The 19546-nt window shown below is 37.5% G+C and overlaps 1 protein-coding gene across 1 annotated transcript in view; it reads right to left on the bottom strand.

Annotated features, from left to right (window-relative positions):
* Sol1 overlaps positions 1-19546 on the bottom strand; it is an 842346-nt gene that overhangs the window by 542027 nt on the left and 280773 nt on the right. The window contains exon 4 of the mRNA XM_076526761.1: positions 16828-17042. Within this exon, the coding sequence (XP_076382876.1) occupies positions 16828-17042 (215 nt within the window). The remainder of the gene's footprint in view (positions 1-16827; positions 17043-19546) is intronic.

Genomic DNA, 19546 nt, shown 5'->3' with positions numbered 1-19546 from the left:
AGGCTAAAACAATTATGACAGAAATGATGACAATACTAGAAAGTAACACATTAATCGTTTTATGGCTTTTATACACAACTGTAACTACATAACTATAACTATATATATATAACAACTATAACCGCGTATGTTTAGGATCATTTATAATTCGATTTGTCAATTGAACGTTAACGAAACATGTGAACATTTCGATCAATTTTATCAGAATCTAGATTGTTCAAGTAACAGCATTTATACCAGGTTCCAAATTGACCGGACCCGCGAGTGCTAATTATTAGTCAGCAAGGGTATCCAAGGATAGTGTTCGATCCAAAAAAAACTTCGTCGAAAATGGCGCATTAAAGTCCGTCGGTGCAAACAAGATTAATCAACACAAAGCAGTGTACACAATTTCCCAGCAATCAGTCCGTGTAATCGTGTTCTCGGATGCGTTCCAGAAATATGATTTTTAATTCGATCGGACAGCCCGGCCGCCGCAGCAGTTTTTCAAATTGCGCCCCGGCGGCCTGCCGGGGTCCAGGGTCTGGACTTGAACAACGGTGGCTCATTAGTTAACGATCGTGGCAATCAAGCGTGCAAACAGTGTCGGTTTACAACGATCTGCGACGTTCACGCGGCCGGTCTGTTATTCGATGTAACTATAAAATCGTGTGCTGAACGCCCGTTTCGGAGGCGGCCGTGATTAAAATACTGTAATTTGCGGTTGGCAGCTACAGATCGCGAGGATCGGCGCGTCACGCGACACCGTTGCGTTACGCTTGCGCGACAGACGCACTGTACATATTATGGCAATTGCCTTAATTTGCACCGCCGCGGGCAAATTGATACTAAATCAGAAACGTCGTTTCACAATTAATTTAGGAAATTCAATCGGGCTGACCGGATACACCGACTGACAGTGTTTGATGTCCCAACTGAGCAGATGCGGGAGTACGGCGCGGCGAGCAAATGTTTGCCAGTTTATGACAGTCATTTGATAACGCGTTCGCGGGGCGGTTCTTGCTAATGTTTGGCTCGACTTGGTCGGGCCACGTACATATCGTACTCGACAACAATGAACCGTAGACAATACAGCATGAGAAAGATAGTTCGAAGGAAAGGATATTTTAGAAAATTGCCAGACTTAATAAAAAAAAAAGGAAAAAATTACATTCTTACTCCTTTATAAACTGTATAATCCGGTTATTTTATAGTAGAAATAATTCTCTTAATCTTTCAACCTTTATACGCGAAGAAAAATTCCGTTTACATAAAAATTTGCAGTCGGATTGCAATGAACATAACGCGACGGATAACATTATCTGCAGTTTTGTAAAAAGAAAAAATAATGTACGAACAAACGAACATTCGCAACATTTTCATGTGTCACTAGACTGCAGATTTTTCGTAATTTTATAAATATATTATAATTATATATATATAATTAATATTATATTTAATATTATATTAATTATAATATAATAATATATAATTATTATATTATATTATATTATAATTAATTATAATATAATAATATATAATTATTATATTATATTATTTTATATTATATATAAATATATTTATGATATTCTGTAACAATAGCTTTTCATACGGCTACATCAAGCGTTTACGTTCGTAAAGTGTGCCGGCACTCGTTAGCAAAACGGCCGAGATATAAGCACCAATAAATTGCCGCAGCCATTAAAAAGTGTGAGTCCATTCCTTTTGTAATTAATCGCAAATTGCGTCGTCTGCCATCAAAAAGTATTCTCCACGCAAACGCGCGATGCTCGCCGGATAATAGTCGTTCAACTGGTGGATCATTTCCGAACAGCCGGCGGGCGTCAGTTCAGCCGGTGTGTTCGTTAAGCAAATTAACTGTTGAACGAACGGCATCGGACAGACTGTGCGCGGCCAATGACGGGACGAAATTTTCTTAAGTTTCATTAAGTTTACACGTCGCCCGGCGAAACTGGTAACGACGCACCGAGTCGTTTACAGGGCCGTCAACGGGACGGGCCAACCCCGGACGAAGTTTTCTTTAGTCACTCAGCGACCCGCGAGAGGAGATTTACGTTAGCTCGTGAAAAACTTTCCGCGCTTAAGTAGTTCCTGTATCGGATGTCCCCGAGGTATCGTAGGGTATGCGACAAACGGAAGAGGTCGCATAAAATCGTTTCGAGTTGTTTCCCAGCCCGATGGGACTGCCCGGAAATTATCACTTCCCTCCGGAAAGTTCGATATCTCATTAAAAACGAAGCCGTTTGCCCAAAATTCTCTGCAATTGCTGGATATACGAACTAGTTGTTTCATTTATACCATTGTTGTAAATAATTTATAGAAATATATAAAATAATAAATAAAATATATAAAAAAATTTATAGAAATATATAAAATAGAAATATATAAAAAGTTTGCGACGATGTCATGAGCTTTCATATCTCCAGAGTTCAATTTCAAATGCACAAATGCACTTTCATAAGATATCGTTTTGTTCGATAGTAAATCATTTTTTGTTTGTACTAAATGTGAATTTTCTATAATTCTTTTGTTACGCTAAAAGTAAATTCTCTCAATAATTTATTTATCGAACTAAAAGCGAATTCTCTATAATTTCTTGATTGTACTAGAAGTGAATTTTCTATATTTTTTTTTTATTCTACTAAAAGTGAATAATAATAATATTCTTCTATAATGTTTGGATTGTACCAAAAGTAAATTCTCTGTAATGTTTCGATTATACTAAAAATAAATCATCTGTAATTTCTTGACTGCACCAAAGGGAATTCTCTATCATATTTTGATTCTATGAATTCTCTACGTGAAATGGCTAACAATGTAACTGTAATAACGTTACGATGATTAACGCGAGTTTCATATTTGTAATTATGGCGATTTGTCTGTAGCATTCCGAAATATGTAATATCTGCGTCTCTGGTTTCAAACTCGAGCAACTACAGGAGGTGCCCTACGAAATTGTGACCATTTCTAAAGCGCATTCCAAAGAAGCTGGCAGGTTCCTCCTACATGTTACACGAAGTAACGTACACAGATGTTAGAAGAAGCACGGGAATATCCATGGTATTTCTAAAAGTCTAGAACGTTTTTGGAGAACCACTTCTATCCCTTCAAATCGCAAAAATGAAAACGGTACGTGGAAAGTTTGGGAAAAGTTGCTCGAGGTAAATTAATAGAGAATTTCTTAGTGGATCTGTGCGAAGCGCAACATTCAACCAGTGTATAGTAACAAAATAACAAGTACTTAATATGTGAACTTCCTAAATATTTTCAATTCTCAATTCATCTATACAAACATAGAGATATTTTCAGGAATCAAATATTTAAAATACAGATATGTAAACTGGAAATACGTGAAATATTTCAAATAGAAATATGTAAAATATTTAAAATAGAAATGTTTGAAATATTTAAAATAGAAATATGTAAACTAGAAATACGTAAAATATTTAAAATAAAAATATGTGAAATATTTAAAATAGAAATGTTTGAAATATTTCAAATAGAAATATGTAAACTAGAAATATGTGAAATATTTCAAATGGAAATATGTAAAATATTTCAAATAGAAATGTTTGAAATATTTAAAATAGAAATATGTAAACTAGAAATATGTGAAATATTTCAAATAGAAATGTTTGAAATATTTCAAATAGAAATATGGGAAACATTTAAAATAAAAATATGTGAAATATTTCAAATAAAAATGTTTGAAGTATTTAAAATAGAAATATGTAGACTAGAAATATGTGAAATATTTCGAATAGAAATATTTGAAATATTTAAAATAGAAATATGTAAACTAGAAATATGTGAAATATTTCAAATAGGAATATAGGAAACATTTAAAATAAAAATATGTGAAATATTTGAACTAGAAACACGTGAAATATTTAAAGTGCAAATATATGAAATATTTAATAGCATGCACGAAACGAGGAGAGCAATTTTTCCAATTAATTTAAGTTAAAGAAATTGTTTCCATTTCTGAGATAAAATTCTCTACAACATTACGTTTCGAGCCCTCGAGGTCTTCAATTTCTCACGTAGAATATCTCTTTTATCACGTATTCGGTGGAGCATAGAAAATTTTAAAGACATCGTCTGTGAAGAAGCTTTAAGTTGTGCCCATGGTCCCCCAGCTGAAGTGCATGCACATCAAAGGTTCCAACACAAGTTACGCTTCCGGTCAAGTACTCTGTGGTATTACACACATGATACATTTCAAAGATTCTTGATCTGGTTTTATGAAGAAAATGATGGGGCGATGAAGCCGGTGTTCCGCCGTTCATGCATGCGCCTCGGATTTTATCGTTGTGACAGTTCTATTATTGCCGCGAGAAATGTCGCCGGACAAGGTATTCTTTCACCTAATAAAATGTGTGGCACCACGGGAAGCACTTTCTTCAAGTGTCTCATAATCTGAGTATGAAAACAGAACGAACGGTAACCGTAAATTCTATGAAAGCTTTCTGCTTTTCTACATTTGAAAACGAAAGAAAATTACAAAATAATCGTCGTTCAATTAACTGATTCATTTATTCATTCATTTGTTCACGGCGAAAACACTTTAGTACAAAAAGAAACAAAATTCCGGTCTAAATTAAATACAGTTTTTGGAAGCGTTGTTTACATAAAATAAGATTATTATTATTATATTATTATATTAACATTAATTGTGCGATATTAAGTGTATACGTTAATGTAACACAATGATAAGAAAAGGACACTCTGAATGTCCATGCAATGCATTACAACATTACAACCAATTCTCGAGAATTTTCAATAATTTATGTTGAATATCACGATTAAACATTTTATTGCATTTATTATTATACGTAATATAAAAATGCACACAGTATTTTTTGGTAAAATCGCGTGTCTTATGGTGGATCGGCTATGAATTTTTTGACATTATTACGATATTGCTGACAATATTTAATGGGACATACGGGAGTGTTGCGATTGATCGGCTAGCGACTGCCAGCGGACTCGAAATGGATTCTGATAAAGAAGAAATCGAATCTGTGAGTCGATATCTCAGAGCCCCGGTGCTCTCCGAGTAATTAGCACGCGAAGCCGCTGGTAGAGAAAGTTGAAAATAGTCCAAGAGACTGAATTACCCTCTTTAATCAATAGCAGTGCAAATAGCCTCGGGGCTTTCCGTACTTGTACCATATTTCCTCCTTTATCTTGAACATCGTAACGCCCGCCCGCTTTATCAGAAACGATAAGCTAGCTCGGACTCGTTAGAATTTTAATCGTAATTTGCCGAGTTTCGGGCGAATACTAGCGCGGACGTTCTTAACCTTCGACAAGAGAATTTTCCGTCGAATACGGAGCTTCTCGATCAGTTATGGAGTATTAATTAACGTCGCGACACGGGATTCCTGATCGGAGAATCGATGGTGCCACGAGGATGGGATGTTGCTTCAATTGTGTGAAGGGCACGCGCGAAAGCAATTGCCCTTAAAATATTTATTTACCGAGTACCACCGAGATCAATTAACCACGGAACCGCGGTGCTTTGGCATTTTCGCGTGAACAACGTTGTTCGAACCATTGTTCGAAGAACAACTGCTTCCGTGCATCGAGTTGCTCAAAAAGTCTGCTAATAATAATTTTATTTTATTTATTCGCTTATTTGTGGACTGTAGTAAATACATGAAAATGAAAAATGCTGTATTACAACTCGAAATGATTCGAACAAGACCGGAACAATTAAACAATGAAACTGAAACAGTAAAGACGACATTGATTAAAATTATTGTTAGTATTACTCCTGTAGCAGGAAACATAAACATATTGTTATAATACATAAACGTATTGTTATTATATACTCCTGCAATTCTTCTATATTGTTCAACCTCTAATCATATTTAATTTACTCGAGTATATAAAGGTGAGATTTTTTAATCGCTGTTCTTCTTTTCAGACAGACGATGCAATCGCGTCACTGTTTTCCTTCGCATGAGAGAGTTTATTAATTTTTCGATGATCAACGATGTGACGCAAGGCGATTCATTAAACACCGTTAACTGTTCGGCGACGCGGCCGCGGCTAACGGGATAAAGTTTCGAATAAAATTATGAAATTTCGACTGATTATGGAAGACGATCGGATTCTCGTTAACGAAGAGGCTGCGAGCGATATTTATAGTGGAGCGACCGCCAAAGAACCGCTTTCGCAATTTTCCCGTTAATTGCCGAATTTCGAGGAGATTGGGACCGTGAGCTAGCAAGCGTGGTAAATCAATTAGCTCGCAGTAATGTAACTTCCATTCCATCTATTTTCACGAGGCACGACGCGTTATAACGACTGTGCTCGCCGGCGGGGAAATTGAAATACTTCGGTGGCGAGTCAGATCGCGTTTATTTTCCAGGATGAAAACAACCATGGCAAACGAAAAGAAATATTTCGATTACGTTCGACGTTTTAGTCGCAAGTGGACGGTGAATTTTATGCAATTCTGAGAAATATTGGTATACAGCGGCCGACAAAAACGTTCGTACACTTTTTTAAAAATGCAATAACCTTTTTAGAACTGGGCTAAATGACTTTTCTTTTTAGATGATGGGACTGGATTAAATTGTACTTATATAAATTTCATTAACAATTTTTCTTCACTCGTAATGTTTCTCGTCACTATTATTGCTATCCATATACTTCGTGTTAAAAATGTCTATAAATGTTAATGTTTATATAAACGTTATATATATTATTATTATATAGAATATATATAATATTAATATATTAATATATATAATATATTATATATAATATAATATTATTATTATAATATATTATTATATATAATAATAATATATATAACATTTTATATAATATATATGTACTAATATTAGCATTTTTATATTGAAGCCTTTCATCAAGAGAATTCTCTGCATAGTTCACAAAAATTTGCTGCGAAACAGATGTAATCGTTAAACAATTTCTAGCCTTAATTAATTTAATTAGACTGCAAATTTTCGCTTTTGCTAATCATTTTCTAAATATCTAAAGGAATGAACAATTTTCTATATTGGTTATAGAAACTTTCTTATCAAAAATATAAAATATTAATACAATTAATTCACACTGATATGCAATTGTTTTTCATTCTACAAACTTGCATGTATGCACCATAAGTGCATGAATATCCTGGATGCATTATCTATCTTATCAAATTAGTAGTTCCACGTTCGAAAACAAAACACACACAGTTTCACGAACGAAGTTTCTATCTTTTTCTAACACAAAACTAATATCTATACGTTTTGAACAATAAAATACGTGGAATAAATCTGTTGAATTCAGTTTCGCCTGAAACAAATCACAACGTCCGTAATCAACAATGTAAACGAATCCTCATTAATCCTCGCCGAGGTCCCGTTTCAATAGGTTTCACATTTTCCAGAAATGCGGAGGTACGGGTAACGCTGGTTCCCACAGTGGAAAAAAGGATCTCGATATTCATAGTCGTTAACCGAATAAATCCCGCGTTAAAGCTTCCACGAAAGTGGAAAATATTGCCGGTAATACTCATTAGTTGTGTAAATGGGAATAAAGGAAAGTAGGACCGGCGAGGTCGCGGTCTACGGTCACCACGCTAATCACCCCTACCCCTGTATCGCACCGCAGCTTCCTCTCTCCCGCCCCTCCGCCATCGGTTTAACCCCTGTTTGATTAAAACTCCCCGCTTACGAGGCTGAAATTACATTTTAATTATACATGGTTAATCAGCCTATGCTTTACACCGGCAGACGGTCAGCCCTCCGTTTCTTGTTTAATGGAGGACAAGCAGAACCACCCACAGGGCACGCCGAATTTTCTAGCTCGACCCGAGGCACCTCGAAGTCGGTCCACGGGGAGATGCGGGGGCTGTTGGCCGCACATTACATGGGTCTTCTTCGAAATGGGACGGAAAAAGGGAAAGCACATATTTCCAACTAGAAGCTATACATTTTTATACTGTTTTATACAAGTGCATGTTTTATAGAATTTTGTAGAACTTGTACAGATTTTATATTATATTATTCTATACTAAACTTATATAAATATTATACAATTTTATACAATTCTATATTGAATTTATATAAATTTTATATAATTTCATACAATTCTGTATTGAGATTATATAAATTTTATACAATTTTATGCAAGTCTATATTGAGCTTATATAAATTTTATATAATTCTATACAATTCAATATAGGACTTGTATAAATTTTATGCTATTTTATACAACTTGTATACATTTATATACCATTTTATACAATTCTATAAAACTTACTTAAATTTTATACAATTTTATACAATTCCATAGAATTTATATCAATTTTATGCAATGTTATACAACTTGTATAAATTTTACACTACATTATACAACTTACATAAATTTTACACGATTTTATAGAACTTGCATAAATTTTATACAATTTTATAGAACGTATATAAATTTACACAATTTTATAAAATTTTCCGACGATTCGATTTACAAGTATACCTAAAATTTTATTTTAATTTTCCATTAAAGCCTGCGTGTCTCAAATTAACACTTTTAATTTTAAATCTTGCATGTTTCGCGCATATTATTTTTAGTTTCTACTCAATCTTGCTCTCTCAGACTGTCTCAGACTGTTCGAAAATCTAAAAAGAGCAGCTAAAATATGTTATTGTATCAGTGAAAGAAATATTTGCATAAAATGCAATGAATAATGCCTTATATCGGTTTCCAAAAAATTTAGTATAAAAGAAAAAGTTTCACTACGGACTCCGATTAATAACGCCGTATTTGATATACGCTACGCGATCCGGTTGTAACAATTTCCATTGCGATTGAAAAATCGTGTTACAATGAAATATTAATTATTACTCGCCGCTTGACGGCTACAATCTGCTGGAAAAACGAAATTAGTTCCTGCGACTTTACTATCGATTTTCGTCGTTGAAAATGATAAAAATCGAGAACCGCGCGGCGCGCATTGATGGCCTCGTCGGAAAAGGAGCACATATTTCACCGATACAGCGGGCAGGATTTTTCCGTGGCCCGTTTTCCTTTTTCTCGCGACATCGTCGTCGGCGGCGCGCATTCGTCAGTGACGGCTTCGCGGCATGATGGATCGAACAAAATGGATTCGTGACGTTTCCGCGCGCATTAGGACAGAGCGCCGGCGCATATTTCTTTCGCCGTTTTCGTCAAGGTCTTTGTTCGACACTGCGGCCGCAAATCATGCCGATGAAATATCACGGCGATCCCGGACGATGTAATCGGCGATCAGGCCGCGATGCGATCCCGATACCGCTGCGATTCGGTGCGGCGCGCCAGTATCGCGAAGATGAAGTCTCGCCTTGGTCGGGATCCAACCGAAATTGAATATCGATCGAATTAGCCCGGGATCAACAAGATCCTTCCTGCGAAACATTATATGTTAGGCTGCTTTGATAACACGGTTTACGGTAAGCCAGCTGCCGAACACCGATTTCGCTATCTGTCGTCTAATCTCTGTCTGACTAATCTCTTTGGTTATCAGCCTCCATTATGGTTGGCTGGCTTGTAGACAGATTCTGGCCACCGCGGATTAACCGGCGCGCCGAAATCTGTTTCGAGTGGACGTGCGATGGCCCGGGCTGGGACCGGCCGGGCTGTTCCATCGTGTGAAAACAACCTGTCAAGAAGGCGTTAGGCATTTTCTCGTTAATTCACTGTGAACATACACCCACGAATTCTGCGGCGTATTTTTTTAGATATTTCTGACTCGATAAATACGAATATGTCTGCACGAAGACAATTAATTTGCTTAAGCTCGGCTGAATGTCGCTTGCAGTACACTTTCGAGCGTTTATGACAAGTTTTTATTTTAATAGAAATTTCTACAAAAATAAAGGGAAATGAGTATTAATAATTAATAATTCATTAGACATATTTTATATGTATGTGGTAATAACTCTAAAATTCTCCTAATTTTCGTACCTTCTGTTTCACTTATCTACCCGACACAGGCTGCGCCAATTAAATATCTCTGTTACTTTTGGAGATGAAAAACTCTATCAACAAAGTTGTTCAATTCAGAAAGATCGGATAGTTCAACTTTAATTTCATAGATTTTTAACACGTTGAATGCCACGGGGGTCACCGGTGACCGGCACTTAACTTGGCGGTGACGCCATGGGGGCCATCGGTGACCGGCGCGCCCAAATTGATAGAAATATATATAATTTAAAACAAATGTCAATATCTCAAATTTTGTATTATTACCATCGTCAAACATGGTTATACACTGTAACTTATCTATTGCAGATAATATTTCAACATTACATGTATCACATAAAAGAAAATTCATCGTGGCGCCACAGACAATTTCTATAAAACCGGCGTGGCATTCAACGTGTCAATGTGGATTCTTCTGTGCCAAAAAGTACTTATTTTCGACATACATAGTATAACAAAGTATACGATTACAATTAAAAAAGTGAACGTGTCCTTCAAACCCCCCAAAAATTCTGCAGCTGAGAAAATATTATCAACGCCGTATTATAATCATTAACAACATCTCCAAAAGTAGCAGAGCTATTTAGGTGGGCTCATTTAGCTGGGACACCCTGTATATGAAAGGGTCAAACATCCCCACGATCGGTTAAGGGATTACACGATTTCGCAATTTTCCCACAAATTGGAAAATTACAGAAGGATTCAGGGAAATTAGTGAACTTGTCGCAGATGTTCTTATGCAAATAGCACTGGGACGGGATACTTGAGAAGCGGCGGCCCTTTTTTCATTCTCGTACGGGAAGATGGCGTGCACGGATGGCAGGCGCGCGAGGAAATTGTACATTTTGGAATTGCAGGGAAAACCGTTCTCCGGACAGGAAGAATTATGTCACAGTTATGCGTCGCGCGTGTAAGCCGGCAGCGAACACGTGAGCGAAATAAAAAATTCGTGGGGGGGTGGGGGAGGCTCCCGCATGTTTAAAGCCCGCGTCGGCCAGTCGTATTCGTGAAGCGTTTACTAACGAACCAAGCTCCCGCCAAATCTCCACAATATTTGCTATTTAGTTTCGTCGCGTCACCTGCAAATTCACCGCTGAAGTGTGCGGAAATTCGTAGCCTCTTGATCCCCAGAAAGACGATACCGAGGCGCGATCGTCGCGTCGTTTCGCCGCAATTAGCTCGGAATTAAAAAGGAGCAAGAGACCAGGCCATGCTTCAGAGAACACGATGCTGGTAATTGATTCTGCCACTGCTTGCGAGAGAAGTCGGCGTATATGAAATTCCGGACTTTATTAACGCTGGATTTACGGAGCGCTAGAAACAGCTGTTTTATATCAGTTTGTCGAAGTAACAATAAGACATTTGATTTTTAACGAGTGTCATTGCAACATTTGCCGCAAGTAGCATCTATGTTGAATAAAGCGTGATGTATAGACATAGGTTGTCCCAAAATTATGGGACTTCCAGTTAATGTGAGGTTCCTGAGGTCATTCGAAGTAACTTTTTCCTTAGCGAAAATGCAATCCGCCGTTTTGTTTACGAGTTATCAACGAAAAACAGTGACCAATGAGAGGCGAGATCAGCTGGCGCGAGCCGGGCCAATGGGCGGAACTGAGCTTCGTTCGCTCCCCCTGCGCCAGCCGAGCTGGCCTCTCATTGGTCAGTGTTTTTCGTTAATAACTCTTAAACGAAACGGCGGATTGCATTTTCGCTAAGGAAAAAGTTACTTAAAATGACCTGAGGAATCTCGCATTTCTCAGAAGTACTATAATTTTGGGACAGCCTATATATTTTACTTTCACGGTTGCTGAAATTGCTGTAGTACTGTTATTCAACTGGAATTATTCCCGCAGTTTTTATGAGATATTATTAACGAGTTGCTTCTGGAACTTCACATTTCTAGAAATAAGAACAGCTATACAGTAAATTCTCCCTAATTTTCCTTCAGCTTGTGAACAAGAATGGACAATTTGGGAAGAGGAGACACGATTAGTCGAGCTTCGCACCTTGCTTTTATAATTGTTGACAATAAGCAACTATAAAAATAAGCCGCGAGGCTCGAATAATCGTATCTCCTCTTCCTCCCAAATGGTCGATTTTTGTTTTCACGCTGAAGGAAAATTAGGTAGAATTTACCGTATTTGCTAACAGAAAGCACAGTTGTTTGTATACGAGAGAATCACATAACCGGAGGTAATGTGGTGCTGGTAATTCTGAATGTTTGCAGCTCGACATCGTATGCCAATAATCACGACGTTCGCATGATTGGACCTGTTTGGTATCTGGACCGATTTCACTTTGGTCACTTTGGTTAATTAAGGGTTTAGAAAACTGTCCGTCACCGTCGCTCTTACGACGGTAATTAGTTTCGTAAGACGCTTTCGTGACGTTGAAAAGGAGGATATCGGAGAATTTATTAATACTTACGTTCCAATGATAAAATTAATTTTGCGTAGCAAGTGCTTCGTTTGACTTCGGTCGATCCTTTCGGACAATTATCTCTGGACAAATTAACTCACCCATTCTAAACGAGTTATTTAATTACCCTTAGGTGGCAGCGCCGATGCAACATTGTTGTCGACGTTCGATAAATCTCGAATCATTTGTATCAGTCGTTCGCATACAACCGCCAATCGAATCACTGTCTCGTAATTTGTTCTCTGGTTAGCCTCGCGACAGATGGCTTGTTTATTGCAAGCGAATGTTTACTGTGAAATAAAACGAAATAAATATTCAGTATTCATGAAAAACAACGCGGCAATTCCACTTACATGAATCCGTATGATAAATTGTTTTGAAAATTATTTATCGTCACGGATAATACAATCAAGTTTATTTGTTCGAAAAATGTTCTACGAACCGCCGCCGGGTATTATCAACAGAGTGCGGATTTTTATGCAAATTCATAAATCAGTTTCCAAAAACCAGACCGAGCGAAAAATTTATATTCCGAACGAAAATATTCCTTACAGTAAAAACGTCATTACTGTTTATTAACGTGACCGTTACCTCGTATTTCGCGTGTTTGCCAATAACGTAAACGCGTATACAGATTTCGGTTATTGATGATCGCTGCGATAAAACTTAAACATGCCGTCGGAAAAAAAATCGGAATTTTTTGCAATCGCGACGCATGAACTCGATTTCCCGATACGATGTATGCGTCCGATGCTCGGCGACCGCCAACGAAAATAATAGCTCGAAGAAAGAAATTTTCGTCGCCGGATGAAAAACGTTCCGTTGCTTTCTTTTCGCGTCAGGCGACTTATTAATTGAACGGTCCGCGTGCGGAGCTCCACCGCAGCCGTGGCGGAACGCGTGGGCACGCTTTAATTAGCCTTATTTCCGAGCGAACGCGTTCTTGCGAGTTCTTTCAATGATCCCCCGGATAACTTTAAAAATATTTTCCAATTGAGCTGGCACGGGCCAAAGAATAAGCCTCCACTCGAAAGAGTTTCATAAAACGAAACCTGCAGCCTTCTCGATAAGTATGCCAGTCGAGTAGTAGACCTCTTCCCTACTGCAGAGAGAGAGAGAGAGAATGATAGATAGAGGGAGAGGAAGAGAGAGACATACAGGGGGAGGGGTGAGGGAGAAAGAGGGAGAGGAAGAGGGAGACATATAGAGGGAGAGAAAGAGAGAAATATAGAGGAAGGAAGAGAGAGATATATAGAGGGGGAGAGGGAGAGAGTTATATATAGAGAGAGAGATATAGAGGGGGTGAGGGAGAGGGAGAGAGTTATAGAGAGAGAGAGAGAGAAGGGGAAAAAGTAAGAGAGAGTGAGAAAGAGAAGGAGAAAAATTGAGAGGGAGAGAGCAGGAGAAAATGTATATGAGAGAGAAGGAGAAAAATTGGGAGAGAGAGAGAGAGAAGGAGAAAAATTGAGAGAGAGAGAGAGAGGGAGAGAGAGCAGGAGAAAAAGTGAGAGAGAGAGAGAGAGAGAGGGAGAGAGAGCAGGAGAAAAAGTGAGAGAGAGAGAGAGAGAGGGAGAGAGAGCAGGAGAAAAAGTGAGAGAGAAAGAGATCCCGCCGCTCTCTCGCGATGAAACTACGAAGCGGCTTTTGTTAACAAGCCGTCAGTCTTAATCTAGTTTATTCCTTGGCTTAGACTTCTGGGACGCCGGATGCTTCCGGCTCGGCGGTAACGTCACCCTCGAAGATCGACGGGGGATGCGGCCTTTATTTAATTTCCGCGTTCGCAATTTGCCGGGGCATTGCTGCGGGCGCGTCGAAATATGCTATGAAAAAAATCGATTCGTCGTTATACGCTTGATGGCTCCCTTGTTTTGTTTGGTTTATTCGGCTAAAAACCTCACTCCGCGGTACTAGTTTTCCGCACCGATATATCCCACTTTTCATCCGATTCATTGTACCGTTTCACGCAATTAATCGAGAGAGCGAGAGAGAAAGAGAAAGAGAGAGACCGTTGAGGAACAGTCGAGACGATCGTTTCATTATTATAACGACGACAGACCGGCCGTCAATCTGCATGCAAATTTTTGCTTTCGGAGAGCGTACATTAAAAAGCTGATATTCGCGACGTATTTCTTTCGTTTCGCGCATCTTTCTTTCTATTTTATACACGTTTTATTCGTAAAAACCATTATCGGATCGAAATCAACCCGTTAATATATTTAGCTTGACAGATAGTCAAAATAATTTGAAACGTCGTGCAACTGTTTATTTTATGCAGAATTATAGTTTAAACAATTTGACGTGGCAAGTTGATAAAATTTCATTATACTATGGAAGTATGAAAATAATAATGTCGTTATTTTACTGTATGCAGTGAACTTGCATTTTATGTTAGACTAAAGAAAATTCTGCAAATGTATATATTAACAAGTGCCTGCATCAAGTAAACAGTTTTTCAAAAAATAGGATAACGTTCGATCTTCAACGCTCTACCGCGGGCAATTTTTTGATTTTTTGGTGCGCGTCTTAGGCACTTAGAAACAAAAGAATTTCTAAATTTTTTAAATTTCAGATTTTCTTAATTTAATTATTTTTGATAAATTTTATAAAATACGTAGAACGCGAATTCTGCATTGCCTGCGGTTGGAGGGTATTATAATTAAGGGTATTAATTATAAAGGAATCAGTATACTGCGTTTCCTTTGCAAAAGAAAAATGTTCGTAATTAATTGCGAGAAACAGAAGTGAAATGAAAATGTAGTTCTTCTTTTAATAACTTCGATAAATTAAGTAGGGTGTACGAACTTTCTTAATTTCTTAATAAATATTTATTTATATATATATATATAATATAATAATAATATTATAATAATATAATATAAATAATATAATATAATATAATATAATATAATATAATAATAATATTATAATAATATAATATAAATAATATAATATAATATAATATAATATAATATAATAATATAATATATAATATAATATAATATAATATAATATAATATAATATAATAATATAATATAATATAATATAATATAATATAATATAATATAATATAAATATAATATAAATAATATATTATTATTTATATATAATAGTAAATATGACAATAGAAGTGTAGCAGAAAACAATTTTCTACACCGAGTCGCGTCAATTGAAACATTTCAGTGCCTAAGTCGAAAGTTTTCACGCGATTACTATTTAATCTGTTCGAGCGTAGAAGTTCAGGCTGCAGATTTAGGCTTGCGTTGAATAATAAATCTGCTCCGGTGTTATAGCAGGGCAGCACAGGCAATTTCTATTGCGGATACTTAATGGCTAAGTTTTACAAGCAGCCAAGAAAAGATCGGATCGCATTACGGATTCTGAAAGTTCCTCCACAGACAGGGGTATGAAGTAAGGTGAAGTTTCCTGGGCACTCGGAAGCATGAGTTTGAAAAAGGAAATTTGAGGTGTGCTGTTTTATAGCCTGCAGTGTTCGCAGTCTGGCGAGTTAGGTTTAAGAAACTCAATTTCGGAGATATCAGAGAGACTATTGATTTCGGGGAAGCTCGGCTTAGAGTGGAACTGACCGGCAAGATACAGTGGTATCTATTGGAAAAGAAAGAACGCCGCGATTTTATGGGATTTATATCGCAAGCAACACTTATTGCGATCGCGCCGATTTACTTTCGAGATTTTTCCGAATTTTATGATCGTAGTATACGAAGCACTGCGCGTGCATGCATGCAAATCAATTCCCTTGCGTTTAAATTGCACACGAGAAACGACGTCACCAAATTGAGCCACTCGATGGAAATAAGACACCTGAATGACGTTTCTACAGAATCGATATCAAAGTTTTCGTTAAGGTATTATTTAATGAAAAGTGATACAATAATAAAGATCTAAGTTTTTTAAGATATGACAATATGTCCTTGAATGTTCTGGAAAAGAAGATCACGATTTGACGATGCTACGTGCTTTTTTATTACATATAAAAATTGATTCACGAGTCCTTTTTCATATCTTTTCATAACTACATTCGTTTACTAATTTATTACAAATTATTCAACATATTACTTCTAAGATAGAACAAAATCAGTACGAAAAAAAGGAAAAAATGTAATTTTTTAAAATAATTTTTTCATACACGTATGCGTCTTTTCTCCATCCAATTATAAAATTGTAAAAGTTGAGGCTTCAGGCTTTTAAAATGAAACGAATCGTTGAATATTAGATATTTAGTTTTTAAATACTTCAAATATCTTCGAACTAAATAACACTTCGTACAAATAAACGAAAATGACACACCGAATGATCGTTCTCTAAATGCTTATTCAGTTTTCATTTTTCTATCGGCGACGTTGCAGTGTTTTCCATCGATCGCCTACAGTTACAATTGATAAATGAATGTGCTTTTATTGACTTACGTCTGTCGATGAACCGGAAATTTCCAAAAAAGCCGGTTGCATTCGACGGAGGTCCCTGTGTGTGCAGTTCCAAAATAAGCGTAGATCTTGAACTGTACAATATTTGCGGAATGTCGCGCAGTTCGCCGCAAAGTACACCAGACCAAGGAGTGTACTCGGAAACACCGTTGGTCTCCAAATGTAGAAACACTTTTAGAAAATCACCACCCATGCAACTGAAACACAAACAAAGTGAAAATTATTGCAACCATATCTTGGTGATCCTGCGGAAATATCACGAAAATTCTCTCGACTTATCGTTAAAAGTGTGCTCCGCTTTAATGCATTTTTAACGCGAGTGATTATTCACGACAAAAAACTGATACATGAAATCATTCTTATTGTCAAAAACTAATCCTAACAATGGGAACCAAAAAATTCTGTTTGTAGAATTAGTTGTGACATTTCTTTAATAAATAATATGTGTAATTTATTTTTAAATTTGAGAAATTTAAAATTGCTGTTAACGATTGAAACGAATGTAATCGTTAATTGCGATTAGCTATTAACAGTAGGGATTCATTCGTTAGCCGGCGATTAGTTTTTTGACCGGCTCCGATAGAGACCATGTTTCATCCTCGCTGTATCCCGCCGAATGGCAGACAAAAAATCCGAAATATGAAAGCGTTGCCAACATTTGCCATTGAAAAAAGAAAAACCAATTCGCGATGTTGTAATCGAAGTCCGTCATTCATCCAGGCTTACGATGCGTCAATCACAGGCGACAATAGGAGTGCGATGGAATTTTATAATTTCCGTAGCGAACAACAATCCGGTGCCCGGACAGGTAAAAAAAGACTCGATGAATCAAAAAGGTCGGAAGGTAATGAAAATTTTCAAGGTAGGCGGAACGCACAATGGGTTAAACTGCGTGCACCTGAACAAAAGTAACTGTGAAAGATGTCGACAGCCTGCTACACGCTCGCGTGAGCCTTGGGCGACGTCACGCAAACCTAATTTCATTGTTCCTATCGTGTAGAATTGAAATATTCGACTTTAAAATTCTACGATTCGTACTGCAATTTGCAGTTTGAATAGTGTCTCCTTTAATGTGTTTCTTTTAATTTCAAACACGCAACAAGTTTCGTTTCACTTTATTTCATTGCTTAAGAATTTAGATATAGCGAAAATAATTTATCGATATATATATACTAAATTCCCTTCGATCTTTCCGTGATTTGAATGTTATCCAGTAACTTTTGTCACAAGTGCATGAAATCTTTACCTATCTTTTTATTTACGAATTTCAATCCCTTGTACACAAATAATACATGCGAAGAAAAATGTGAAAAATAAATTCGACCGATTCTATTAGCTTAATCTCTATTAAGCTCTATTATATTAATTATTCTATTAGAAACAAATAGTACAGATTATCTTAAAAATCGTGTTTAACCTATAACGAATGTTCTAAAACAAACCTTTTAGCTAAATTAGATAATACCGCATTTGCTTAATATCATCGAAAACAACGCGAAACTTTGTTCGTCGAACGAGCATAGTTTCCACTGGCCTAATATCGGTTGCCGCACGATGCACCTAATTAATGGTAAGAAAAAATGGCACCGATGACCTAACGGATAAGGAGCATCGCGATCGAATTAACCTCGGAGAACCCGACTCGATACCGCCAATATACGCGATCAGACGGGTTTAAGCTTACGGGGCCGTGATACTCGTAGAATGGCTAATTGACTAATTAGTCCTGGCACCGAAACGGAACAGGTGTTCGTAAGTCTAACTGTACACAGATTAGCGGAGTTCGCGTGCTTAGGGAACACCTCCGATCCGGCATTAATGCGAAATGCAACGTCAAAATTAGCAGAGATTATAATAAAGCCGGGAACGCTTACGGAGCCAGTCGTACCCGCAAAAACAATTTGCCGGCTCGTTAACGAAACAACTAGGAGGGGGAGAGGGGCCGCGGAGACGTATCCGCGGCCGGCGAACGTGTGAATTCTGGAAGACATTCATTAGCCCCGGCTTATCCCGGCAAGAAACTTAAATCCTTAAACTCCGCCGGCACGCGGGAATATCAAATTATAATCTAGAAATTGTCGCGGCTAAATTATTCGGCTACTTCCCCCGCTCTCTTTCCCCCCTCTTGGCGAATAGGCGCCGCGAATGCGCTAATTACACGCCGCGGCAGCGTCGGTCGGAATTTACTGAGGCTTTAATGATCCCGTTACGCAACCTATTCATCACGACCGTTCGGACGGTTTCTAATTAATTAGCGGTAGACCTCCCGCCATATTCCATTTGTCGTAACCGTTTGGCTGGGACCCGCCGCAACACTTCACCTTCCGATCGAAGAAACGCAATTAACTCGGACGCCGAAGAAATCACGGCGCACGCAACGAATCCGTATTTCTTTCTATCGAACCGCCGCGCCTTATCGCTATCCACGCTTCGCGACAAGACTGTAAAAACGCTTACGATTTTCGCCAGTATTTTAACAGCGATCATTTCTCCGTGACAGTCGTCGTTACCAACGGGAAGAGTAAAGTGAATAATACATAATTAATTGTTACGTTAGAAATGTATTCTTCATCGGTGTGCATTCTGCATACGCGCTGCACAACAATCTGTGAAACATCCGGAGACATAAACGAATGTTTATTTTCAAGGTGAAATGAAAAAGATTCATACAGAACAATTATTACTAGACCAAAGATTGTCG

Source organism: Megalopta genalis, chromosome 15, assembly GCF_051020955.1.
Source record: "Megalopta genalis isolate 19385.01 chromosome 15, iyMegGena1_principal, whole genome shotgun sequence".
Taxonomy (NCBI): Eukaryota; Metazoa; Arthropoda; class Insecta; order Hymenoptera; family Halictidae; genus Megalopta; species Megalopta genalis.
This window is presented reverse-complemented; position numbering and strand designations above follow the sequence as displayed.